General features: G+C 44.5%; 1 protein-coding gene across 1 annotated transcript in view; it reads right to left on the bottom strand.

Moving 5' to 3' along the window:
* The window catches only part of Col25a1 (collagen type XXV alpha 1 chain), a 401,020-nt gene that overhangs the window by 135,458 nt on the left and 237,677 nt on the right, over nucleotides 1-27,885 (bottom strand). The window contains exon 5 of the mRNA XM_021245429.2: nucleotides 22,233-22,250. Coding sequence (XP_021101088.2) covers nucleotides 22,233-22,250 — 18 coding nt within the window. The remainder of the gene's footprint in view (nucleotides 1-22,232; nucleotides 22,251-27,885) is intronic.

Raw genomic sequence — 27,885 nt, 5'->3', positions numbered from 1 at the left:
TAGCAAGAGCACAGATTTCTGAGTTCTGGTTTCCAAAATGTAATTATAATACTATTAGAATATAAAAATGGCAATGTATGTGTATGTCTACAGATGTAACATATACACGTATTTTGTCACAGGTTAATAACATGCTGAATAGATTTTCACCAGCTGAATACAACTGTGTGAGTTCAACCCAGCTAGAAAACCAGAACACTACCAGCAAGTCGAAGCTCCTGTTGTGACGTCCCTGTCACTGCCCTCCACAACGGGAGCCATACCCTGACCTCTGGCAGTGCAGATGGGTTTATCTACTTTTCCACTCTATATGAATGATCATACAGTATTAATCTGGCCTCTCGCTCACTAGGTGTGAAATTCATCCATAATTTTGGGCTTAGTTGTTCATGGCTCCTACTGCTTTATAATATTCCATTGCACAAATATACAATTTATACACCTTCCTCTCGATGGCCATTTATTTCCAGAAGTTTCTAGAGTCTTGGCTATCACAAATAGCGCCACAGTGAAAACCCTAGTACATGTGTTTTGGAGAAAAATTGTATGCAAGTCAGTTGTGTGTATATCTACGAGTGAAACTGTTAGGTAATAGAGTACACATATGAATTAGTGGATATTGACAAATGGTTTTCCAAAGTGGTTCCTACAGTTCACACCCTCATCTACAATGTATGACAAATGATCATCAATACTTGTTTTTTAAAATTTTATATGTTCTGATGGGAGTGTGGTAATTTCACATAGTCTTATTTCTCCAGTGGTTAGTACATTGAATCCCCTTTAATACTCTTACTGGCCATTTGCATCTTCTTTCGTAAATCATCTACATCATCTGCTTTTGTCATACTGACTTGTCCTACTGTATTGCTAAGAGTTCATTATACATCATATGCCACATGTTTGTATGCATACAGATGGAGACAAAGAGGTTTCACATAGGCTGAGTGCATCTTCGATCCGCTATATTTACAGCAAATTTATTTTCCCACTCTGTACTGCCTTTATGTTATCTTTTTTGTTTTTTGGTACCAGGGATGGAACTCGGATCCTTGCACTTGCGGAGCAGGTGGCAGAACCACTGAGCTAAATCCCAGCCCTTCTTTGTGTTATTGTAAGGTGTTCGCAGTAAACAGGTTCTTGATTTTAATTAAACTTAATACAACATTTTTTCTCATTATGGTTTTCCTTTTTTGGGTTCTACTTAAATCTTTGCCTACTCCAACATCATGATGAGACTCTTTTATGTTTATTCAAAAAGCTAAAAACTTTATTATTTTACCTTTTTTATTTGGATCTGAGTTAACTGAGAACTGGACTTGTGTTATTATGGGAGGTAAAAGTCAAGATGCTTTTTCCTCCAAATTTGAGTATTAAATTAACCAAGAACTGTGTATCTTTTCCTCATTGTGGCACTGTACTACCTTGGTCACAGACCAGGTGGCCGTGTGTGTGTGTGTTTAAAGAAAGGAATTTCTATTTTGCTAGGTATCTGCTTATTCTTCCAACTACATTGACATTTTCTTTACCTTTGAATAAAAATACTGGCAAGAATAACTGCTTCCAAGGGCATCAATTATATTGTCTTTCCTAGTTCTTAAAAATGAAGTCATGTTTTCGGTTTAGCCCTAACTAAAAAATTGGAGCATTTCTAAGACAGCCGTAATCTCTCCACGCCACTTTTAGTGGGGTTGGGAGAAAAGGACAAATCCAAACAGGAAGTAAAGACAAGCTTTTAATAAACTGTTCTTCATTCTTGGTCCCCGAGGAGACGGCTGTGACCCTGCAGGTGGGGACTCAGCAACGCTACACCTGCTAAAGCGCCTCCTTCTGCCTCAGTCACAGAGGAACTGCACCAAGTCCCCATCCTCAGGGGCTGCTTTTCTGCTAAGAGTTGTGATGCTATCATGAAGTTAAAAACGGCACCATGTCTTATATTTTGTGTATTTTACCACTGACAAAGAATTGCACCTGTTAACTCCACCTAAACTTCCCTGCAATGCAGTGAGGAAAGTATTAGGATAATCCTCTAATGGAGGCCAGAAATGAACCTCAAATCTTATCTATTTGAGGCCTCCTGGGAGTGCATTGGCCAGGACTTAAACCCAGTCTGCAACTTTAAATGCCATGGTTTGGAGCCTGAGAGTTGGGACCCAGATGTGGAACAAGGCTGTCAGAATCAGGCCCATGTATCTGGTTCCTGCCTTCTGCATGCCTGTTGAAATGCCACAAAGGTCACGCTGTGGTGTCACAGACACCTGACCCAGGTCCTCAGGTTTCAAACGGGGGTAGAGGAGGAGGAGGGGAGCGGGACGGAGAGGGGCTGGGATGTCAGACACTGCGGCAGACGCCTTTTCTCCCGCCCCCAAGCTGTTTGCCACTGTGCTACCTGGGTCATAGATCAGGGCCTGAGAAAAAGGGAAGCTAAGAAAATGTTTTCTTCAGGTTTTCAGTGAAGTTTTAATTTCTTTATTAATGTTTTCAGCCAATCAAGTAGTGAGAATGAGTACCGTCCGTGAGCCCACCTCTGGAGAACTGAGTTGAGGGGTTTATTTCGTTATTGTAGCACACACGAATGCTCACTAATGCAGCCCAAGCAGGATTTTTTTTTTTTTTGTAGGGCAAAGGAAAGCCAAGGGAAAGAATTAATGAGATGATATCTACCATCAAAATTTTAAGCAATACAATGGAGATTCTAAGCGTTGATTTAAGTACCATGGTATTGAACTCTACTTTGAGTTTTATATACATTTGCTGAATGGCTAGAAAACATTCAACATGTCCTGGTGGAGGACGTGGCAGAGAGGTTGATATACGCAGATATGGTCCCTGTCCTCAAAAAGCTAAATCATCCAGAGCCAAGCTCACAGACTTGACCAGCGTTAAGAAACAAAGGACCCCTAGAAACTTCAGGTGCTTTAAGGCCAGCTGCTACTGCTGACGCCTTTCAGCCTTCACACCCTCTTTCCCTGCAAAGGTTCTCCCCTGAACAGTTTCTTCTGCTTTTGCTGGTGAGACCTCTGAGGCCGCCAGGGCCCCTCTGGGTGCTGTGGGAGTGACACGCCAGGCGGAGGTCAGTTTCTGCAATCTTTCCACAGTGCACAGTAGTGATGATTTCTGTGCAAAGTCCAGGTACGGATGCTCAAGTTGCATCTGTCAACCAGAGCTCTTCAGCTAGAGAGCCGCAAGCAAGGCTCCCGTGAACACATGAGAATCTGCACCGCAACCCAGCAGTAAAGACTGCTGCTCTCCTCGAGGCGCGGGGCTTTCTGGGCAGACAGTGCGGCGTCCCAGCACCTGCCAGCCAAGACCAGTGCAGAGCCCGGCCTCCACTCACAGCTGCGCCCGGGATCAACAGCGGGTGTTCTTCCGCGCTCACTGAAATCCCACTCTTCTTTCCAAATTGGACCTCTTCACTGAAAACACAGGTTTGCTTGGAAGAATAAAGTGGGCAGTGTTTTGAAATCTGGGAAATCTGGGAGCCATGGTTCTTTTCTAAGTCAAAATATTAACAAATGAAAGAAAGTTTGGTCCTGATTTTAATTTTCTTTTGTCTTTAGAGTTAAAAACATAACTCATTAGTTTTAACTAATAGGTTGGCAACCATACCAATTAATGACTGTAATTATTGGAGGCACAGACTATATGCGGCATTTTGTTTCACCTGTACCAAGTTTAACAATGTAACATTCAGCAGACACATTTATTGTTCAGGTAACTGTATCACTGGCCAATTGGCGGTGACTATGTGAGAGTAAAACTATCTCTAAAGCCAGGTTGAGGTCAATATGGAAACAGGAGAAAATGAAGAGTCATGTATCATAGAATTGTGACTCTACATAGGGCTACTTTTGGGATTTCTGATCTGGTCTGGTCTAGAATGTTGGAGTGTGATCATTTATAGGGCCCACTTTAGTAAATAAAAATATTTGAAATGATCTTTTTAAACAGTTTCATGTAATTAGCCGTAATTACATAAATATTTAAAGGTGCTAAGAAAGTTTATTAGTGTTAGTTGAAATATTCTTTAGATCACTATTCATTGAATACCAAACTTTCTGTAAATTTCAGTGACAAATCTTCCAACTAGGTAGGCCCTGTTCAATGTTTAAATTCAGAATTTACAGTCACTTCTTTCAATCCAAGCCCTTAATGTGGGTCTTAGCCTACACTGACTTTTTCAGACCAAGTAACTAAAGTTTTAGTTCTTTTCCTATGCTCTATTGTCTATTTCAATATATATATACATATATATATATACACACACACATATACATATAAAAACTAAAGCAAAGAGGCACAATGAACAATATGCAAGAAAATTTTTGATGAAATTTCAGTCTACATAAAAGCAAGTGAAATAGACCGGAAGGGAGAGATTTACGGCCTTGGATGAACCAGTGATGCCTTTTATTCACTAGAACTGAATGTAGTACCGACTTTGAATCAGCAAATGCTAAAGAGGGGATGAGTTTTGGTTTTTTTTTGGTACCGGAGATCAAACTTGGGACCTTGCATTTGCGAGGTAGGCGAAGAGGGGATGATTTTTAAAATTTGACAATCATCAAAACAAAATTGAATTCTGCCAGAGGTAGAAAAATGAGACAGAAAAGGAGCAAATCCTAGAAATCCTTGGCAGGCAGGGGCTGCTGGACAAAGAATGAGGTTATGATTTGCCTCCCAGAAAAGTGGAGATATGTTTATTTTTATTCTTGAAATATAACAAAAACACTTTCTGGTTAATCTTTTCTTCACTGGAGAATGTTGAGGACAGCAAGTTTCACCCACTGAACATTTGGGGCTGCCAGCCAGCCAGTGTGCTGTATGCCCGCAGGACAGACATACAAGCCCGATTCCCAGCCGGGAGGACCCCTCGGGGGCAGGAGAGCCGGAGGTGGAGGTGGAGGATGATGCAGCGGACTCTCAAAGGTGCCCAGAGGTAGGAGGGGCAGGGGAGAGGAGGGTGGAGCAGAACTTGGGTAAGCTAGAAAACATCATGCTTTTGGGGGAGCCAGGGTGGTAAAAACAGATGAGGAGGGGGGAGTAGAGACAGGGAAGGCTGGTGAGCCACACTCGGGAGGCCAGGCCAGGGAGATGAAGCTTGGGAAACTGAAGCAACAAGTCCAGCTGACGGACTGGACGTGGCAGGGCCACTCACATCATCATCGTGGCTTACGGAGCCTGGAAGCTCACAGTTTTATTCTATGTATTTATTTTGCAGTGCTGGGCATTGAACCTAGTTCCCTAGGAAGGTGCTCATGACCGAGTTCCATTTCCAGCCTGAAGTTCACAATGCAGTGAACCTGCAGAAAACTATGCCAAACTGGTGCAAGCCAGGTAAAAACACAGTAGTTCCAGAGACAAGTGAACTTTATAGCATTTGAGTGTGGTTCTAGGGTTGTGTTTCGAATCTAGAGCGCTGGCAGCTTTAGCTGGGCTCAGTGGGAATGGGGCAGATGGAGAGGAATGCAAGCCATCAGCGATGGGCCAAGGACGACTGGAGATGCGCCACGGCCTTGCCTTGCTTCCACGTTAATTCTGCCTAGTGCGCCGTTACACGTGCTCTCTCTGCTACTGAAACTGCACACTGCATATGGAGCTCCTGCAGTTCAAAAGCCCCACTTTTAAAGAGCACGAGGACAGAGACTTCCAGCCTTGCAGCTCTCTAAGAGCACAGCCTCAATGAGCCCTGCCAGCCTGGGGCGTCTTCCTGAGAGGGGGCAGTCCTCCTTGCAATCACTTCTGTGTCCACCTTCACAGCCTCCCAAGGAGGAAGGAAACACGGTGTATCCAGTTTTCCTTGTGTGCTACTAAGGCAGAAGCAACAGCTCTACTGGTTGTGAGACTGCTGCCTTTGCCCAAGTTGCACTACTAACTTGCCCCAGTGGTGCAATGAGACGCACACTCAAACCACACGCTCACCAAGGAACTCAGTTTGGCACTCTGGGTTTTAGCAGGCATCTGAAACTGTGGAAAATCACACCACAAATAGTACAGCAATTGAGAATGTAGTGATTTACTTGAAATATAGGGACCCTACCGATTTGTGCATATATAAACCTATCCTACATCTGAATAATATATGTATGTATTTAGCATGTTTACTTCTAACCAAAATGTGAACATGTGTTCTTTCAAGTGTAGACTTCAACGTTGAACTCCTGCAGAAAGCTTTCTGTTCCACCACATAGAATATACTTTGGGGACATTTCTTCTCCAAATCACTGAATTGTTTTGGTTCATAGACTTTTTACTTTGCAAATAACTTGAGCTAGTAATATGTGTCAAAGTTAAAGAACTTTTTCTGAGAAAACTGTTGTAAAATCAGAGTTCCTGCAAGTAGAGATAAATGTGTATGCGTGCAATTGTGTGTAATTTCTTTTTAAATGTTTCAGCAAAAAGTAAAACTAATTTAAGGGAATTATTACAAAACAGAATACCATTGTGGTTAGGAGCTTGAGTTTTAGAGAAAAACAGATCCAGACTAAAATCTGGCTACAATTACCTGTGTGACCTTTGACAGGTGAATTAATCTCTTTGTGACTCAGTTTCTTTATTGACAAAACGGAGAAAATAATGCCTTCTATTTGGCAAAAATGAAACACTACACATGAAGCAACATTTAAGATGCTTGGCCTATCGTAGTAGTGGTTAGGTACACAGTCCATATTGTAAATATTTTCATTGTGGCAGACATAAAATGTCTTTTTCAGGTACTTGACCTAAGGATGAAGACAGTAAATATACTGATTTTCTAAGAACAAAAGAGTCTTTGAAAATGTCCTGGGTCAATGGTTGGTAACATTTGGAGAATTTGCAGGTTTAATAGTTTATTTCCATTGTTCAGGAACTACTGCCAAAGAAAACCAGACAAAAAACTTCATTGTACTTTTCACCATGTTCCTTTTGTGAATAAAACAAAGCTGAACTTCAGGCCCTAGAAACAGCGAGTTACCCCTGGGGTAGAGGTGCCCAATTAATTCTTGAACTGAAACAGAAGAAAAAGAATCGAATAAAACTCTGATGTTCAAAGCAGCAACACATAAAGAATTATAGAAGAGCCAGATTCGATGTTGCTGTGAACTGTGTTTATTAGTGTCAAACTCTGCTAAGCCAGGGAAGGGAATTACAGCTATAAACAGATTTATAGCTTTAGTCTTTACACCTTTCATTTTGCATTGAAGATTAAGAGAGACTGAGTAGAAGGGGGTGGATATGAACCAAAATTTTAAATATCAAAACCAGCCCTATTTACTACAAATCTATTTTTAACAGTTATTGTTTTCTGGGCATTTTTTGTGGTACGACTGTCGAGTAAGTCTTTTGTGATGTCCATTTGAGCCCTCGACAAGGAACTTACGGGTCCAGGTTCAAGCTTCAGTCCTAAACAGCTGCCAGAAGGAAGCAATTAGTGAGGTCTAGCACTAAAAGAAAATTTAGAAAAAAATCAAACATTAAAAAAGGACTCTTGAAAGTAAGGTTGACAAAGCTCAACAGGGTTAAGGGCTTAGGAAACAGTGAGACTCAGGGACAGCGATTCTGGATTTCTTTCCTGACACGGTACAAGTCAGTCAGTCAAATTACTACTCCTGCCAATCCAAAGGAAGTTCTCTCTGCTTCAGAGCATCCTCCTGTGCCTCTAAATGTTTTAAGAGATTGATAAAACTTCTTTAACTTTGAATTTAAAAAACAAAACACCTTAGTTTTAAGAGGTCAAATAAAATGAACTCCATGGTGAAAGACTTGGAATTCTAAACATTCCCTTTGTTGAAAGAAAGTATCAAGACTTTATAGCCCTGGTGTACACTGCCCTACAATACTCTTGCTGTCTTCACCAGACTCAGATGTGGCTGAGGAACATTCATCTCTGAACCCTGGCTTCAAATTTTAGCAAGTGTCCTATGATACTGTCCCACTTAACGTAGCCTGGGCTACTTAGGAAGCCTGGATTGAGGGTCAGTTTGATTTTCTCGGCTTCCTTTGTCATATCTTTCTGAGCAATATAGGCTTTGTGAAATGCAACTGAGCTCAACACAGGGATAGGGTAAGATGTCCCCTAAATATGAATATCTCAGGAGATACTTGGAATAATAATGATAATAATAATCATACAGCAAGACCACTGTTAGGTGAGGCTACAATAACCTCAGTCTCAGGGCATTGTTATGATTCTACTTCCAGCATAAGCCGGGTCTCTTGCATTTCGGCAGACAACAAAGACAACGAGCATGTTCACTAGTAGCTTCTGCAGCTCCATGCTCTCCATGTCGGATTCTTTGTTCCCTTGCCCTCTGATCTCTGTGCAGTGGACGCAGCACTGCACAGCGCCTGCTCCCGACCTCCCTGCCCACCCTTTCCTTCCCTGGCATCTCGGCCTGCCCGGCTGGCTCCCCAGCAGCCTTCCCTGTGGTCACCAAACAGGGTCCTAGATGGGAGGAAGCAAAGCCGCCCTTGCCCACTACGCCCGAGCTACGACTGCTTCCTCCTCCTTGCTCTTTCTACCAACGTCCCTAAGTAGAGATAAGTCTTAGAAGGAAAGGAAATTGGATCTGAGGGAACAGAGGAGAAGGAGCTGAGAGGATGTGTCTCTGCAGTCTGGCTTCGGGAGCTGAAATACAGACTGGTCCTGGGCCCCTTCTCTCCAAGAGGACAGAAAGCTGAGCTTCCAAAGGGAAGTTGCCAAGCCAGCCCTCTGGGCCAGGAGAGAAGCTGTCCTGCCTAAACTGAGACTAAAACCACACACTGGGGCTCGGGGGCCAGGGGCTGACACGACCCATCAATGTTCAGATTGCCCGAATCTGTGCCTAAACTTTCTTCTGCACTTGACTCCCTTCTCAGCTATTAAATATACCCCCAGGTGTCACTGTTCCCTGACTTAGGACCTGAACCACCTTCCAAGCTCAGACCTGCATTTCCAACCGCTCACCAGACCTCTAAGCCCTCCTCGGCTCAAATTCAACTCCCTCAAGCCAAAACCACCAGGTCTGCCACAAGACAAGCACAGCCCTGGTTTTGCTGTTTTGTTAAACACACTACTCCAATCGCTTAAAAGCTCAATGTTGTAGGGCCGGGGATTTAGCTCAGTGGTTTCGCCGCCTGCTGCGCAAGCGCAAGGACCTGAGTTTGATCCCCGGTACCAAAAAAACAACAAACAAAAAAAAAAGCTCAGTGTTGTATTTGAGTAAATTCCACAAAATCCTTTACTCCACCACCTCTTCCTTTCCATGTTTGCTGCTAGCATCCTGATTTCTGGATAACTGAGTCTAGAAACCTCTCCTGACCTTTCCTTATCTACTTTATCCTACTTGCTTTTGTCAGAATATTTTTCTAGCCAAATATGGTGGCCTGCCCTTGTAATCCCAGCTACTCAGGAGGCTGAGGCAGGCGATTGCTTAAGTCTAGGAGCTCAGGGCTAGGCCAGGCAACATGGCAAAAGTCCATCTCAAAAAAATATAAAAATAAATAATTTTCTTCCTAAAGCATGTTTCCAAATGTAGCATTCCTCAGCTCAAAAAACCTCAGGGCTCCATTTTACAGCCTGCAGTGAGAGAGAGAGGTTCTAGGTAACAGCTCCTGGTAGATGTGAAAGCATCAGGCAAACGGCTACTGAGAAGCAACACCACATGGTCAGCTGAGCTGGGAGACAGGGTGAGTGGAAGCATTCCACAGCCTCATCGCATACTTCCCTGAAAACGCAACCAAACCTAACAAATCCTCCGAACATGACGTGCCCTGCAAGAGAGGACTGGGGAGACAAATTAAAACCACTATAAGGAAGCAAAGAGACCAACCTAGAATGTGAGACATTCTACAGAGAAGACACAGGTCCTAGGAAAGACAAGGAGGAAAACTACTATTAAAAGAGTGGGGAGGTTTTTTTGGGGGGGGTGGGTACTGGGGATCGAACTCAGGTCCTTGTGCTTTCAAGGCAGACAGCGGAACCCACTGAGCTAAATCCCCGGCCCCATGGTGAGTTTTAATAATTCAGTGCTGAGTGTGGAGTTTGGACTTTGATTCAAACAAAGCATCTGTAGAAAGATTTCTGAGACAAAAGTGGGGAAATTTGAATTTGGGATGGATACTGATGACGGTAAGCCCTCACTGTTAATTTTATTAGGTCACTAATGAAATTACGGTTGTGCTTTTTAAATGCCCTGTGACTGTATTTGCCAATCTACTGACATAATGTCTAGGCTTTGCTTTAAAACAAACCAGCAAAAACAATGGTAGAGTATGTGTTTAGTATGAGCAAGGCCCTGGGCAGAATCTCCAATGCAAATAGAACAAAGCAAGTAAGGAGAAAGGACTCTTGAAATAAGACCACCAATTGGTTCTTCAAGTTGGGTGAGGTGTAGGGCAATTTACAACACTATTTTCTCTAGCTTTTGAGTGTGTTGGAAAATTCTCATAAGTAGTTACATAATTAAAAAATTTATTTTAGGGCCAGAGATTTAGTTCAGTGGCATCATGCCTGCCTTGCAAGCCCAAGGTCGTGAGTTTGATCCCCGGTACTGAGAAAAAAAATTTATTTTAACCCAGGCATGGTGCTACACGCCTGTAATCCCACCACTCTGGGAAGCTGAGGCAGGAAGATCACCAGTTCAAGCCCAGCTGGACAATGCAGCAACTTAGTGAGACTGTCCCAAAATAAAAAATATAAAAGGGCCGGGATGTGGCTCAGTGTTAAGGTCCTGGGTTCAATTCCCAGTACCGCAAAAAAAAAAAAAAAAAAAAAAAAAATCATTTTTAAAGAACCTTGAGATTCCTACCAAATAAAGTGTGAACTTCTGCCTCCATTCAACTTCTTCCCAGCCTGCCGCTAAGCTCGCTTCGCTTCTTTGTATCCCCCATTTCCTGTGGGTCCCCCCCCGCCCCCCCCCGCCCCCCGGCTGGCCCTGAGCCACTGCCTCAGGCCGACCTCCACTCTCAAGCTGGGTGCCCAATTACTGTTTGCTTGGGACACTTCCAGCGTACCTTCCTTACAGCTTCTTACCCGGCAACCGGAGCTATGACCCAGTTGGGAAAAAATAGGCCCCCACACCCCACCATCTTGCTACCTTTGTAGCCAGGCCTGAGATACCGCTGCCCCAAGGGTCCCCAGCCCTCCTGTGAGCATGCTGTGTCCTAGTTTGGGCCCCTAAGGCACTGTACCTTTCACTGACTGGCGTCCATTTCACGCCCGGAGACTATGCCAAGTTTCCTGGGGACCAGCATGGCTCACCCTAGTGCAGGTAGGGCTACACTGCAGCTGAACTCCTGGCCCCTCGGGATAGGAAGGGAAACCGTATGTGAACAGCACTGACTTGGGGGCCCTGTGTGTGCACCAGCACGTGACCTCTGCGAGAAGCTGCAGTCCCTGAGCCTCAGTGCCCACGTCGCTAAGACACAGAGAATAACTAACTCCAGCGGGGTTACGTAAATACTGTAATGCTACTTCCCTCTGCCCACTCTCTTCCTAATTCAAATGTACAGTTCTGAACCTTCTACGTGGTTAGTAGATGGTAACTATGCTAGCAGGTTTCCTGCAGTGGAAATCCTTAACTTCATCAGGGTCAAAATAGTGTTCTCCAAATAGCCTGAGGGCAGTCAGGAATCACAGAGAAGCCAGCTTGGTGGCGCATGCCTGTGATCCCAGTACAGAGGACAGCGGAGACAGGAGGATTGCAAGTTCGAGTCCTGCCTGGGGAACAAAATGAAACATCCCAAAGAAAATGGGAGGGCTGGGGCCACAGCTCAGTGGTCCAGGAATTCGATCCCCAGTACTGGGGGGAAAAAAAAAAAAGTCACAGCTGGGTGTCTAACACGCCTCCAACAATGCTTATGGTGAAGGTACACATGGGTCCCCAGTCTGGATTTATGAATATGAACATGAGTTCACAATAAAGAAACTGTGCCTTTAGGGGTCACTACAGTTTCTCATGCACTGACCCAAGCACGAGAAGGAGAATACTGGTTTTACTCCTAGTGCAAAAGGAACGAACCGACCTGGCCCAGTCTCCGGGACGTGGTGAACAATGGCCATGGAAAGACCCGCTCCCCGGCCCTCCACACAGGCAGGTACCCTGGCTCCTGACTTCTTTTTCCTGAGACTCCAAACTTTTCTACTGTATTTTCCGCTCTCAATGACCACTCCATGAAAACGCAGCGACGAGGATGCCTGTGGCTGCCACCTCCCTGAACACCGGCAGGGCTTCCTCCCAGGTCTTCCCACTCTCACGGGGCTTTGGTCTCTGTCCCTGCATCATTTCCCTCCTCTACACTTCCCAGCTAATGCTTGATCCACTCTCACTTTCCATAACTCCTCCCAGCAGTACTATAATGCATGGCAGAACATAAAACTACAGTACTGTACGATCAGCAAAAATTACAGCACTGTGTAAACAAAGTGTACGGTACAGAAAAAGACCCAAGGCTCTATGGACTCTACCCACAAGATGCACACAACTGTACAAAAAAAGGTGGGTCATTAAGTCTGGGTGGGGAGTCTTACGTTGGAATAGTCATTAAACAACAGGTTGTTAAATGAGGGCCATCTGTATTTATCTGAAGCATCTACGCATGTTGGGGTGGTTTTCCTCTGGGATGTTTTTCTGGCAGGTGAAAAGCCAGCTGGATGGTCACGTCTCCACGGCTCTGCCTCGGGGTAGGCACGGAGAAGAGAAGGGACACGTGTGGCATTTGTACCTACATGAGCCAGCCACTCATAAAAACACCCTGAGTGCCATATGCTGCTTTACGCGCTTCATTAAGTTGCATGTTAAGTTAAACCAATCACTTTCATTTTACCCTGAAAAGCTGAAGGCAAAAGATAACTTATCCCAAGTCATAGAGCTCGTAAGCAGTACATTAGAACAGAAATCCAGGTCTCTGTGTCAGAGCCCAAACCCATAACACTACACAGTGTGTTTCATACGCTGCCCTAAAAACAGACCATGAAGAGCTGATTTTTTTCAGTAGGTTCAGTCATTTCATCACTGAGTGGATATAAAAATCATTAAATCTGAATACATTTATTCAATATATTTATTCAACAAAATCTTCCTTGTGGAACTGAAGGCATAGCTTAGTGGCAGATTGCTTGCTGTGAGGCCTTGAGCTTAATCCCCTGTAGCACCCCCCGCTAAAAAAAAAGGAAAAGAAAAAGAAAACTTTGCATTTTCTGTATATCAACACTGTAGGAAAAAAACATAAAAATGAGTGGCTCAGGAAATAACTTCCACAGATGCAAAGCAATATAAGATTAACTTAATTATTCACGCAGTGTTGCATACTATCTGCCTTAGTTCAGATAGAATTAGGAGGAATACATCAGATAGAAAATGCCACAAACAGCTGACAATAAAAATTCTTCAATTAATTTCAAGAGGAAAGAATTCTAAACAAAAATTAAGCTTTAAGATGATACAATACCCTCTAAATACACAAATGGTCATGTAAAAATAAATACGGGATCTAGTAAAATAAACAAGCTGTTACACTATGTATACTTTTAATAATATAAGCCATCTGGAGGATAATGAGGTCTTTCATACCATATTAACCATTTATATATCAAAATACCAATACCCACTAAGACATTATGACTATCGTTCTCTTTATCATATAACAACACATAAAATATAGATATAGGGGTCTAGCATGATTTATTCAGGACAGAATTCATTACTAGTTTAATGTGACAATTCTGTTGAATAGTGAGCAAGGTGAAGGCTTTCTACACACACTCAGGCACGTGCAGTGCACGCGCGCACACACCCACACACACACTAACTTTTCAGATTCTTGGAGAATGTGTGTGCCCTCCCTCTGCCCCCCAGGCAGAGTATATGAATCTGAAGAAGGCTAGGCTGGATCACAAACATGAAACATGGGAATTGCTGAAGTGTTAGGTTAGAAGGAGTTTAGTAATTTAAAACATATGAATAGAAAGTTAAATACTGCTCCCAAAATATAATATTCTATCCAGGAGGAATTCCTTACAAGGGATCAACAGCTTGAGTTTTGAAATTTTAGGAAAAATGTTGTGAAATGGCAATGACAATATCAGAACAAAAAATTTGTTTAAAAAGCAAAAGAAGGGTTGGGGAAAAAGGCTAAAGAACATGTTCCACTCTTTCAAATGTTTCTGAAAACAAACAAACAAACAAACCAACCAACCACAAATGGACGTCACACACCTTCGTGGGCAGCTGTCTGATGGTATCTGCTGGTGGTTTTCGCCCACATTTTTTTCTCACTGGGTAATACAGAATTACAGTGCACACAACACTTTAGCGTCCCAAACTCCCAGGGGGATGACAGCTCCCTGTGCGCGCACACAGCTCCACAGCGGAGTTAAAAGGAGGCCTTCGAGGCTCTCAAAACTTCACGCCATGACAAACGGCCTTGGCCTGAAGGACACCCTCACTTTATACCATTGTGGCACTGTTCCAAGAATTTTTTTTTTTTTTGGAACTGGGGATCGAACTTGGGTCCTTGCACTTGCACAGCAGGTGGCAAAACCACTGAGCTACATCCCCGGCCCCATGGCACTGTTCCAGGACCCACTGGTGAAGGCATAGATGGGCTTATTTGGGCCAAAGAAAAGGTCAGTGCATTTGGTGACTAGTACAAGACAGAGACCCGAGTACATTTTTATGTGCAACCAGCTCCTCCAATGTGTATTAGGGTATTTGAGCGGGAGATTATTAACGCTTAGGCGATGCGACATGGCACACAAACACCATAAACTATTTTCTATAAACACCCCTGGTTGTTAAAAATCAAAGTTAACTCTGACACCCTGCCAATAAATTGTTTTAAAATGAACTAATACATCATAAGTATGTCCTGGGTTGATGCTATTCATTTTCACCGAAGATTAAACATCAAAATAAACAAATCACTATAAAGAAAGAAAACAAAGGTATCAAAACTCTCCAGACCACGTGAAGGCGAGATATTGAAAGTGATCAATAAATGTTCAGTAAAAGCTCGGCCCTTGGCAGCCCCCAGCCTTGTTTTCACGGCGTCGTGGATGACGCGAGATGACACATTAGTGCACTTAGGCACTCTCTCTCCCCCTCAGCTTCCGCTCCCTTATTTCTTAATCCCCACCCACAGCGCAGGAATATTTGCTTAACCCCTACTGTGTTCAAGGACTTAGATGTTTCGGAGGAAAATAACGACGAAAGAAAGCATACATCTTGACCTTGAGGATGATCAAACTATTAGCAAAGAGAGAAGAACTTTAGAAACAACCACGATGCAACTCAAACAGGAAGAGAATGAACTCTGAGTGTTGGCCACGGGCGAGGCACCACTTTAGGCGTGAACCCTCCTCCCACCGTGAGGCGAGGCATTCTCATCTCTGCCTCAGAGACGGAGCAAGGGAGACCCAGAGTGGCCAAGCAACCAGCCCACGACGGCACAGGTTCTCAGCGGCAGAGCTGGGGTCTGACTGAGACTTGTTAGCCGTGGCAGCCTACGCTCCTTCCCTTTAAATGTAAGAGATATGAAAAGCTGTGTGGGTGAAGCGCTGTGGGGAATCAATGAAAAGGAGGAACTGTGCTCTGGGAAGGGAGAGGAAAGCACCTGGTTTGGAGCAGAAGGAAGGGAGGCCGTATTGGGATGTGTGGAAACCTGAGTGGGTCTCAGGGGTAGGTTAAAAAACTAAGCGCTTTGGTTTTGAGTGAAGCATGGAGCACAGAAAAGAGCATTAATGAAGAATTAAAGGCAGACAAGGCTAGAAAATAAGCCGCATTGGAGGATTTGAATATCAGGCAAGAAACAAGATTCTCTGGCACCCACTCTCAGTGGTAAACAGATCGAGGCTCTGAGTTTTGGCTTCAGAAGATCGACACAATCAAACTGACAGAGAATTTTGTCTGGCTGACACAGATGCGAGGATAATGCTGAATACTCGCAGCAGCAGCGGGGCGTGTCCTGACCACCGCCATCGAGGTGGGGACGCCAGGGCCGAAAGCGAGAGAGGTGGGTGGACAGAGGGCCGCGAGCGTGCCCCCCCTCCCGACTGTGACACCCGGCAGGAGCTGGGAAAGGAGGGGCGTGGCGGGGACGCCAGTGAAGCCGGGGAAGGCAGGCCGAAGCCAGCCAGCGGTTGGGCGGGCGCGGGTGCCTGGGTTGGGGCAGAAACCGGATGGAGGCAACCAAGGCCCGGAGCGAGGCGTGGGGGCTGGCGTGCGCAACAGGAGGCCTCCGTGAGCGCGTCCGTGGAAGGCGCAGACTGGGCCTGGGGGTTCCAGACGCGCAGATGCCGGGCTGGACTTGCAGGGGATCAAAGTCAGGGTGGAAGTGGTGAGTCGGGAAGACACTTGATCGACCTCAGTATCCAGAAAACCCCATTACTCGACACGTGACGTTCTCCCTGGGCAGACACGGCCAGCGGGAGTTTGAAAAACTGCTCAGCGTCACACATCACGGGGGACGCAAACCAAAACCACAAGGGGAGGTCACCTCGCGGCTGCTGGGATGACCACTCTCCAAAGGCAAGGCGTCGGTGCTAGTGAGGTGGAGAAAAGGGAACGCAGTTAGTCATCCCTGAAAACAGCATGGAGGCTCCTCACAAAACTAGAGAGAAAACAGCCACTGATCCAGCAATCCCATCCTTGGGAACATATGCAAAGGAAATGAAATCAGTGTCTCAAAGAGCCCGCTGCACTCCTGTGGGTGCTGAGCAAGTCTTACAGCAGCCAAGGCAGAGTCCACCTAAGTGTCTGCCAACGCTGAACGGCCAGAGAAAGGGCAGACAGATACAGTGGAGGTCTGCCCAGCCCAGACAAAGCATGAAATCCGGCCTCTTGCACCAATCTGGATGGATCTATAAGACCTTACGTGTGAACTAAGCCAAGCACAGAAAGACAAGCCCCTTTCACTTATATGTGGGACTTATTCATAATAGTCAAGATATGGAAGCAGTGTAGGTGTACACGGATTGATGAATGGAATTGTGCAGTGCATAAATGCAATGGAAAGTTACTCAGCCATGAAAAGAAGGAAATCCTGGCATTTGTGACCACGTGGATTAACATGGAGGATAGTGTGCTAAGTGAAACAGCAAACAAGACAGAGAGAGAGATGCATTATGATCTCACTTATGTGCTTATGTGGAGAATCTTAAAGAGTTGAACTTCTAGGATAGAGTTGGGGCTAGTGGCAGAAATGGAGAGATGTTGGTAAAAGGGTACCCATCTGCAGTTATAAGATGAACAAAGGCTGGGTGCGGTACATGCCTGAAATCCCAGCTACTCAGGAGGCTGAGGCAGGAGGGTTGCAATTTTGGGGTCAGCCTGGGCAAATTATATAGCTCGATGCTCCCTGGGTCCAATACCTAGTCAGTCTTTCTGTCTGTCTCTCTCACACACGCATTCACATACACACATCCGCACACACACACACACACACACACACACGATGAACAAATTCTAAAAATCTAACAATGTACAGCACGGGTGGTGACAGATGTATTAATTTGGTTGTAGTCGCTGTACAGTGTACATGTGCATGACATCACGTTGCACATCTCAAACATTCTTAATCTTCATCGATTAATATTTTAAAAGAAGAACACGCCATTTTAAAAGTAAAAAAATAAAACACATAACTATCCCAAGAGGGAGTCTGTATTATTTACCACAATTTCATTGCTTTTTTGTGCCTTGTACTCGATGTTCAATAGATGAGCGAGTGAATTATGCTACTATGAATTAATAACAAAAATCAGAATTACTGCTTCCATTTTAATAGAGTAAATAATTCTCCTCTCTAGTTTGAAATACAAATACATTTTTTCTAATTCCTTTTCTTCTTTCTGTCCCTACCCTCTGTTGTCACTTGTTTTTCCTCATGTCAGGGTGACATTAGTTGCTCCCTGCCACCATTTTTCCTTTCTGAGAATCTCACTTCCCTTGACTCAGTCAATTCCCAGCCACACCCTCTCCCTTCATCCCTTCCTCCTGCACCTCAGCCACAGCTACTCGAGGCGCCTTTCCCCACCTCCTTTCTTTTGCGAAGAACCATTTTCCCCACATTTAGGTGAATGCGAGGACTAACCTTTCCTCCTGAGGTCTGCTTTTGCAGCAGTTTCACTCTGTGACTAACGGTGTCCACTGACATTCACATGCCAGTCTTTACAATTTCTTAACTGTCTACACATCAAAACTGTCTTCAGCTTTAGGAAGATGAGGAGAGCTACTCAGTAAAAAGGGAAACTTTCTGTTCTTCATCATCAGTCTTCGAGGCCAAATCCTCAATGATCTGGAAGCCCTTATGAAAGAATGTGATATAGAGGGCGTAGCATTGAGTTTTCATCCTCTAAGGAGAGCTATCTGCTATGCAGTAGTGTAGAATAAGACGAGGGGAACGTCTACCCCATGCAAGCATTTGCGCAACAATGAGTGGCTAACTATAATTCTGCCCAAATCTTTTAGAAAACTTTAAAGGATGGGCCCGGGGATTTAGCTCAGTGGTTCTGGCGCTTGCTTCTCAAGCACAAGGTCCCGAGTTCCATCCCCGGTACCAAAAAAAAAAAAAGAAAACTTTAAAGAATGAACAAGCCCCCAAATCGAACAATTATGACTTTTTTTGGAAGTTAGTTATTTGGAAACCTAATTGTATTTTCCCTTAGGGCTTATAATATAAATATGGTTTATTATTCCAATCCAATCCACAAAGCTTAATTTCTAATATACCTAAAAATATTCCTATTATATAACAGAAGCAGACTGGTACTGGTGGTAGCTCTGTAATGAAAAATGTATTGAAAGTTGAAAATTGGGGTTTTTAGAAAAGTATCCCTCACCATAACAGCCAGCTAAAGAGTACAGATGGTCTATGGACAGGTAGACTCAACTAGTACTAGACTAGTTAAGAGTCCCAGGGGAATGGCTAGGACTCAGGGAGGGTTGAGAAATTTGGGTTTGAGAATCAGTTAATGGAGAACTTGTTCAGAGAAAGCTTGTATAGATGGGAAACGCTTTTCCTCTTTTCCCTTGCCTTAATATTGCAAAGGAGACCAGAAAGATGGACAGAATAAGATTATTTCCAAGGTTTGTCCATGCCCTTCCACTACAGCTAACAATAGGTACTAAAGAGACATGGGATTGGCAGGGAAGAAATATAGGTAAGTTTCTTTTTTTTGGTTCCGGGGATCGAACTTGGGTCCTTGTGCTTGCCCAGCAGGTGGCGAAACCACTAAGCTAAATCCCCAGCCCTATAGGTAAGTTTCTTAAACTGACTGCTATGCAAATAACAAGTTTTAGATCAAAAATCAGGAAATCACAAATGTTGCCATTAGAAGAGAAAAGTGGAAAAATCATTTTAAGTCACAAAAAGGAGAAAAAGAAAAGACAAAACCAGAATTGTTATTAATACTATAAAAATATTCTATGTGCCTTATTTGACCAAATAAAAATCTTTTCAACCATTAATGTTTCCCAGTTTGGGTTCTGTAATCACTCTTACTTGTTATTACTCCATAATTTGTAACAAATCTCAGAGCAAAGCTACTGATCACCCTATACAAAATTTAAAAAATACTAAAAACTATTTAAAATGTAATAATGAAATTTCCCTGGAAAAATTTTACGATAATGATGTAGACATATGAGGCAGTCTAGACTCTTCCTTAGGTCCAATCCATTCTTTTTTTTTTTTTTTTTTTGGTACCAGGGATAGAACTCGGGACCTTGAGCTTTTGAGGCAGGCGGCAGAACCTCTGAGCTAAATCCCCAGCCCTAGACTCTTCCTTAGGGACAAAGTGCCAAGACTCTGCCTGATTTCTGTGCTCTGGAAAGAATATCAGGGTCACTCTTGGGGTCACACTTCCTCTTGTCCCTACCCATCCTGACTCATTCCTTTCCTGCGGCTTTGACGTAAGCAAGACATTTTGAACTCAATGATCACATGACCCAATTGGCCCCAAAGGCAAACTCATGATGAAAACAAAGAAAACCAAGAGGGCACTATCTGGAAAGCCAGTCCCATCTTCCTCACAAATTTCCAAAATTTTGAAGCGTAGGGTCAGTTGTGCTTTGTGTTCTGAAGGACCACAATGAACTAAGCCCTGGTATGAAGGGAGTCTAGGGGTCTGAGATCCATGTCCAGGTCTCACTCACAGGGGCCTCGGAGCTCCTGGCTGTGTCCATTCTTGGGCCTATGCTGGTTTATCCTTTCTTCTGTGCTTAACTGGGCTGATCCTCAAGATTTACTATGCCTGTGCTTTACTTTTTAGTTATTATTTTTTTTTATTAAAAAGCATCTCTTTTACTAATAGGCTTTTGTTGTTGTTTTTCTTTTACTAATAGGCTTTTAATGCTGTCTTTATGTCCAAATTTCCAAGTCCTCACATTCACATTTGAATTTTCCACTATTTTGTCTACAAGATGTTTGCAGGTGGGTGTTAAAGCAGACGTGGCATCCGCCCATGCCACAGCCCTGCTCAAAGACAGCGCTAGGGAGAACAAGTCCTAATCCACTCAGCAGCTTCCTGTTTTCCTCTAGCAGTGGAAGTGCACAAGGCCTCTGTGTGGGCCAGAAGTGCCAGGAAATCCACATCCAAACAGGGAAGTGAGTGGACCACACATCAGCACCCCTGCTCCTCAGTGGGCGACTCTGGGGCATGCTCTGTACAGCTTCTCACAGGTTCCTCAGGAGACTGGGTCTCAGTGGTCCACAGCGGTCACCAGTGTGTGGCTATCCTGCCTTCCTTGTGTTGTTTCTCCACTTGTTCCTGTTTCTTGGGATCATCTCTCAACCTACTGGTGCCCAAATCCTTAAGAAGTGCTTTGGCATGAAGGAGAAGTGGCCCAAGCTGAGACAGAGGTCCTAAATGAACCTAAAATGTGTTAAAGATCAAAATGTTCTCTCCAAAACTGCATCCCATTTGCTGTCCCACCTTTTCTCTCGAGGGTTTGGTGCTAAGAGGGAGAGCAGGGCTTTTTATTTAGCCTTGACTTCTCCCAGCCTAGGGTTCACTCAGGTGACAATTTGTCTCCCCTGAACGTATGACTATGTGAACACACACATGCGTGTGCATGCACACATGGCTTCCCGGAGCTGCTGTGAGCAGTACATAAAATGACACATGCAAGGAACCTCTTTGTCTTCATCTCACTATACAACAGCTACATCAAATTTAGGAAACAAGATATAACCTTCTTCTATGCCCCTCCTTTAATAATTACTTCAAACTTGGAATATAACATGGAAGTGACAAATAATGAGAATATTCTCAGATATCAATACAAATTAATTAAAGGTCAAACTTGTTCTCATGAGCTTAGTGTACAAAGAACTGCTCTCCTAGGAAATATGGAGGAATTTCTGCTCAGCTTTTATCAGACATCCTTATCCAGAGAGCTCAGAAGATCTATAAATCATGCCAATACTAGATCTTGTGATCTAGAGTTGGGATGAGCACATAACAGATAATCCCGACTGCAAAGCTATCATGAATTGGCTCATTCGTAAAACAGTCTAAGGAAAAGCAGCATTCAGCACATCAAGCGAATAGACGAGAGTTCGATAAATTACTGCATTATTCGCAGTTATTATGATGTTTAAGGTAAAATATCAACACTGCAATGCCTTCTCAATAGCATCCTACAGAGCACAATTAACATTGATAATTGAGTCTGGGTTTGTTGCCCTGTTTCTAGACACTCATTTCTTCTTTTATATTTCCATCTTTATACATATTCTGCCCTTTCTCAAAATTCGCTCATTTTCTTCAATCTGATTTAGAGCTCAAAGATTTCCTGTTGACTGCTTCATGCTTAATTATAAATCATGTCTGCAGCAGTTGGCTTATATGGAAAATGTAGAACAAAGTCAATATCTGTCTGTATTAAATCAAATGGAGCCTGGAGGATCACAGGCCCAATAATCAGATTTGGATCCTGTTGTGGATTTACAACATTATTAGTAGACGATTAACCAGGACCTAATGCAAACCAGTCCGTGCCCGACACTAACTAACTCTCTCTGCCTTTGGCAAAGTCCCACGGTCCTGGTCCAGGCCAGTTAAGGGCCCTGCTCTCCACCAGGGCACAGCGGCAAAACCCATCGGCCCCAGCAGCCCTTGTGGGGCCCCGAAGGAAGCCTCACGCCTGGGAAAAATGTGGCCTACTCTATGGAGGTCTGAGTAGCAGTTCAGAGCTTTCCTGGTTTCTTTGAAGAGTGCTGTGGAAAAACCCTCCACCCTGAGTTAATTTGTTAGAAAAGAGTTCACTTACCTGAGGACCAGGCTGACCCTGGAATGGACAAGAGGAAAAAGAAAAAACAATTATAAAATTGTTACCTTCACAGAATATTTTCACTACCAAGACAGCTTTCAAAATCTTTACAAAATATTTCTGAAGATTATAGTGCCTAACTACTGAGAAATTTTACTTTGTGAATTAAAATAAAATCATTTGCATCTTATTATTTTTACTCTACACCATCACCCAAAATCTGATGCCATGGTCTATTTGATGTGTGTCTCCACAAGGACTCACGGGTTTTGGCGTGCTCTGGAATTTAACGGGGAGAAAGTCATGGAAGCCTCACCCCTCACATCCTCCTAATTGGCGGGGCAGAGAGAGGGCGTCTTCCGCACAGACCTACTCAGCTTGGTACTGAAACTGCACACGGTCTCGGGGAGGGCGGGTCATTCTAGAACTCACGGAGCACTGAATTGTTCATTGTTTCAATAATATTTTAAGTTTATTTTAATGAACATCTGTCTTACTTTGCACAAACTGAAGGCATTTTAAAAAGAACATGAGAGATCTTTGGATCGCTAAAGAGCGTCCTAATTCCTTGCAGTCAGTACATTATGTGAGTAACTGAATTTGTTCTGAATGTCACTGTCTGATTGTTTAAACTAATGAGAATTTCAAAGCAGTGTAATGGTGGATGCTTCTGGCTAAAGAAAAATCACCTGTCAAAAAAGTATTGATTACACATCAGCTTCATAAAATAGACTGGATTTGTTGTCAGGTGAGAGTAAAGAGAAAGTCCCCGTGGAGTCAGGGCTTCCACCCTGGAGCGGCTGTGCATGCCGGGTGGGCACAGGCTCGGGAGCTCCCTCATGTTGCCTCTCTCCAGCTGGGGCTTTCTCTCAGAACTTGCTCTCTAGCTCTCTGGGGATAGACCAGACGGTTCCAAGAACTTTGCTGAAAACTGTGGCCACTAGGTCACTGCAGCTATCACCCTGTTCCCTGGCTCTTCAATGAAGAGAAAGAGAACAACACGTCTGACTGTTACTAGCACCAGGTACTTCTGGACATGAGGAATAACTGCTCTGCCTCTTGCAAATGGAGAAACTGAGGCTCAGGCTGACAAGCTAAAGGCCACACAGCCCACAAACAGAAAAGCCAGAGTTTAAGGCCAAATCTGACTGCAAAGTCGACCCACTTCCTAGCTGGCCATTCTGTTCTCCCCCTGGTGGCCAAGGCCATGGGTCTTTGCAGACAGATGGGGACCCATCTTAGTGCCAGCGGGGCCTTCACACGAGCAGAGACTCGGCCTCCCCATCCCAGGGGCCACTGTGCACAGCCCTGCCCCCCAGGGTCCCCAGGCCCGCAGCCAACCCCCACCTCTTAGCTGGCTGTGCAGAAACCGGACCCATTAGCATCTAGAGGATAAAACCCTAAAACCAGCCCTGAATGCAGAGTTTTCCACTGAGAGTCTGCAAAGGCGGGGCTCCCTCCTGACAGGTAAGTGGGGATACCAGATTCAAGAATGGACAAAAATCACAGAACAGACGTTTCTTCCTTTTCCACTTTCCCCATAAGCTCTTGGTTTTTGAAGGGGTGCTGGGGATCGCACTCAGAGCCTTCCCATTGAGCCACACCCTTCTGTTATTATTTTGAAATAAGGTTTCCCTAAGTCTCTAAAGGTGCCCAGTCTGTGCTCAGATTTGCCATCCTCCTGCCTCAGCCTCCCAGAGTACTGCGATTACAAGTGCACGCCACTGACATCATGCCTGGTATCTCCGCCCCCTTTAACTGTTTAGATTTTCTGATGTTTAGAACTAAGGCAAAGTCAGAAGTATGAATATGCATTTTTATACAACCTTATATTATATGTCTTGTAAGGTATATGAAAAATTAAAGTATGCGATTGTTTAAAAACAGAAGAAATTTCTTCAGGAGAATCTATTCAACACCACTGCTGAGCTTTTCTGATTCCTATGGTTGTTTTACAAATGACAGACTTGTTTTTCATCTTTTAAATGCGGCACATCTACCCTTATGTGGAACAAGACTTAGCAAATCATGTGTACTTATGCTGTTCTAGACAAGTGCGTGTTGTACTAGGGATTTTATCTTGGTGAGAACGAAAAGTACAGAATGACAGTAAAATTTAAAAAGTAGAGTCCCACATTGACATGGGAAAGTACGTTAGCACCGGGAACTGGGATCAGTGTGAAGGGACAGGAACTCAGGTCTTCGCAGGGTTCGAGGGCCTGGATACAGTGGGGAAAGGAGAGAATGGGCACTGGCTCCGTCTCTCCTGAGCGCTTCCCAGGGAAACAGCGGTGACCCTGCCCTAAGACACGGGTTACCCAGTAGGTCGCAAGCCTTGCTTAAGATTCAGAGGCTGCCTGTGCCTGATCCCCCTCTCCATGTGACGGATGGTGAGGTCACCAGCAGACACTGCAATCCCCAAGAACAGCCTGGCGGCTGCAGCCTCATTCACCACAATGGAGCCGTCAGTCCCAGGAGGGAAGGGACCCATGGGTGGGACGTCTCTGTAGGCGCAGAGGGCACAACAGGGGAGAGCGTCTCAGAAACGCCCCAGTGACCAAGACTTTGCCCCTGACTAACTGCTGAAAGTGCTCTTTCAGATTCCCTTCTGCTGCCGAGGGGCTCACTGAGAAGTCGGAGTGCTCTCGCTCATTCCTGGGTGTTCTCTGGTTCTTTCTGATTTATACGCAGTGAACATGATTAACTGGGAAAGTGGGCTCTTGTTTTCTAAAATACCCCCTGAATGAGCACTTTCAAATTATGATTACTGCCCACCAAACACAACTGAAGTCAAGTTTTTAAAAATGGACTTACTGAAAGGGGCCTTCTCCCCACAAGCAAATCACTAACATGCTTCTCAAGAAAAACCCCAATCCGGCATAACCCAGGGCTGATGCCAAGCGACACAGCTGACTCAGAAAGACCCCAGTCAGGAACTCAGGCAGGGAAGGGAACGACGCTGCCGGGTCACAGTTTACAGCTGACTTCCTGTCCCGCAACAGCTCAAACACGGTCCCCAGGGCAGCTCCTGCACAGGTGGAGGGCAGAGCTGACTAAGCCCAGAATCTGAACAATGAGTCCGAACAATGCATGGGTCCCAGGGAAGCAAACCACAGTGGAAGGCGATAAATGAGACCTTCAGGCGTGTTATTCCTTCGGGCAATTAAACAGCCACAGTGACTCTTCTTTTTGGGCTCTTGGCACAGTCAGGCTGTGGATTTCTGACTGAGGCAATGAGTTTCACTAAGTGATACTTTTTGTTTTTCTTTTTTTTGGTACCGGGGATTGAACTCAGGTCCTTGCTCTTGTGCAGCAGGCAGTGAAACCACTGAGCTAAATCCCTGGCCCACATGATACCTTTTCTATGGGTGGTGAATCCACATCATGCCATTCAGATGGGACAAGTGCTGCTTTTCTCTTCAACTCAGGGATACACAAGCTGTTTCAAACACAATATGACTGTGGAATACTGGGTAGGATAAGAGATGCACATGCATCTTTGTCATCAATTTTAAATACAAACCCTTTCCCCTCCAAAAAGTTGAGAAAATATCAGTACTGTTTGTGTAATTCTGAAAGCTACTTCCTCTGCCGTGGGATAATTAGAAAGAAATGGCCTCAACTGCTCTGCAGAAAGTGAAGCTCCTCACCACTTATTACCGCAGGCTCAGATTCTCTCCTTATCTCTATATCCCCACTGAAAGTAATCACTTCTTTGTTTTGCAGATGGAAACACTTGCTAGCTACAATGTATCACTTGAATGTGACTCTGTAATCTCATTACCTCTTACAATCTCCCAAACTCACACACTCCTAGCACCCTAGCAAGGGAACTCGGGGGTCAGCAGCACTCCAGGAATCCTGTTTGCAAATAGAACAGTCCTCGCGTCCTAGTGGATCACTCAGGCTTTGCAGAGTGGTCGCCAACAGTGCCATCCAGGACAGCAAGGGGAACAGATGCCTGTGTGCTGACGGCAGAGCAGCAGGAACCTCCCCACCTTCCCTCTGCATTGGGACTTGTTTTCCTCCCTGGGATCCAGGGCCCAAGCTCTCAGGGGCTTCCACAGCAGTGGTACTGAAAACCGAAAATACTTTGATTGGCCCACAAGGGTCGACAATGATATTCTGTTAGTTTGATTGTTTTTTGAGACAGGGTCTTTCTGTGGAGTTCAGGCTGGCCTCAAACTCACGGTGATCCTCCTGCCTCAGAGCTGCTTGTTATACCAAGCAAGCCAGGAAATCACAGAACACTGGGACAAAGACAGAGTTAAAAACTGAAAGGAGTTTATTCACGGGCGTGGACTCCACCCTCTAGGAGAAGTGAAGCCGCGAAGCAGGGGACAGCACAGCTTTTCTAGGTAACTCAAACAAAGAAGCTCAGGGAGAGGCCAACATGTCCTTCAACCAGCTGCAGATTATCTTTCACAACCCAGCTATCTTGTCAAGATAGGACATTCTATGGCTACAGAGTTCAGCGGCTACAGGGAGGCACCAGGCACCATCTGTTCCCAGGGAGCGATAAAGCATATCTACAGAAGCAGAGGAGTGGTTAGAAGGGCAGTTACAAAAATGCATCTTTAGAATTCCAGCACTCTGTAAGGGGAGGGGTGTGAGGGGAGTTTACTCACAGGCCAAGATGGCGTTGCTTAGGCTCACTTTTGGTCTCACACTGCTCTACAGGGGTGCGCCCCCAAGTCCACAACAGTGATGGTTTTTTTTGGTATCAGGGATCGAACTCGGGTCCTTGCGCTTGCATAGCAGGCTGTGAAACCACTGAGCTAAATCCCTGGCCCAACAATGATATTCTTAACCATTTGAAGGGTTATTATTCTTACAATAGGTGTTAGATTTTCAAAATGTAGATCCTACATGTCATATTCCAGAGGGGTTCTCCAGCTTCCGCCCACCAAAGAATAAACACACCCGTGTCGAGCAACAGTCTGCCCCAATAGAGCCTTGGTCAGATAATCAGGCTGGGCCCAGGCAGCACAGACAAGAGACCCCAGCGAGGGACATGGGTCCCCAGTGACACGCATGTGCCACCCACGGGAGCCAAGGGCTCTGGAAGAAGCATCACTCCCTAGTTTGATTAAAATTCCACATCCAATTACTAAAAGATTCTCTCAAATTCCTTTGTAAACTATGCTTACAAATATAGCCCTGCGATTTCAAGGAGACGATCTGGTCAGCACCAGTAATTCACTCAATTCGAATTTAGATTAAAGGGCCATGAATTTTTTTTTAGGGCCATGAATTTTTAAAACTAATTAATATGCAAATGATTTACTGGAGGGAGAACCAATTGAAGAAATAAAGACTTATGGATTATGTGCTCAGTTAAAGAATGGCTTTGCAGGACTGTATCGCCCCAGGCTCTCCAGCTGCTCTTGCTTCCCAGGGCTCTCAGGAACTTGACCGAAACAAACATTATCCATAATTCATGTCACCTGCAGTGCTGCCCTACAGGACAGATATTAATAATTCCCTCCTCAGCCGCAGTCACATAATATTACTTAGATACGAATCTTTCAATTTAAAGTTTTCTTCTGAAAAATACTTAATCCTCTATGGCTTTAATGCTGGCAAAGAACATTCATTCATATTCAACTCTAAAGGAAAATAGCTAGCTTTCTATAAGTAGCTAGCCTGCGTG

This window comes from Heterocephalus glaber, unplaced genomic scaffold, assembly GCF_053883595.1.
Source record: "Heterocephalus glaber isolate CG9 unplaced genomic scaffold, H.glaber_assembly_v1.0 deba00001688, whole genome shotgun sequence".
NCBI classification, from domain to species: domain Eukaryota; kingdom Metazoa; phylum Chordata; class Mammalia; order Rodentia; family Bathyergidae; genus Heterocephalus; species Heterocephalus glaber.
Note: the sequence above shows the minus strand (reverse complement) of the source record. Positions and strands in the feature narration are given on the sequence as shown.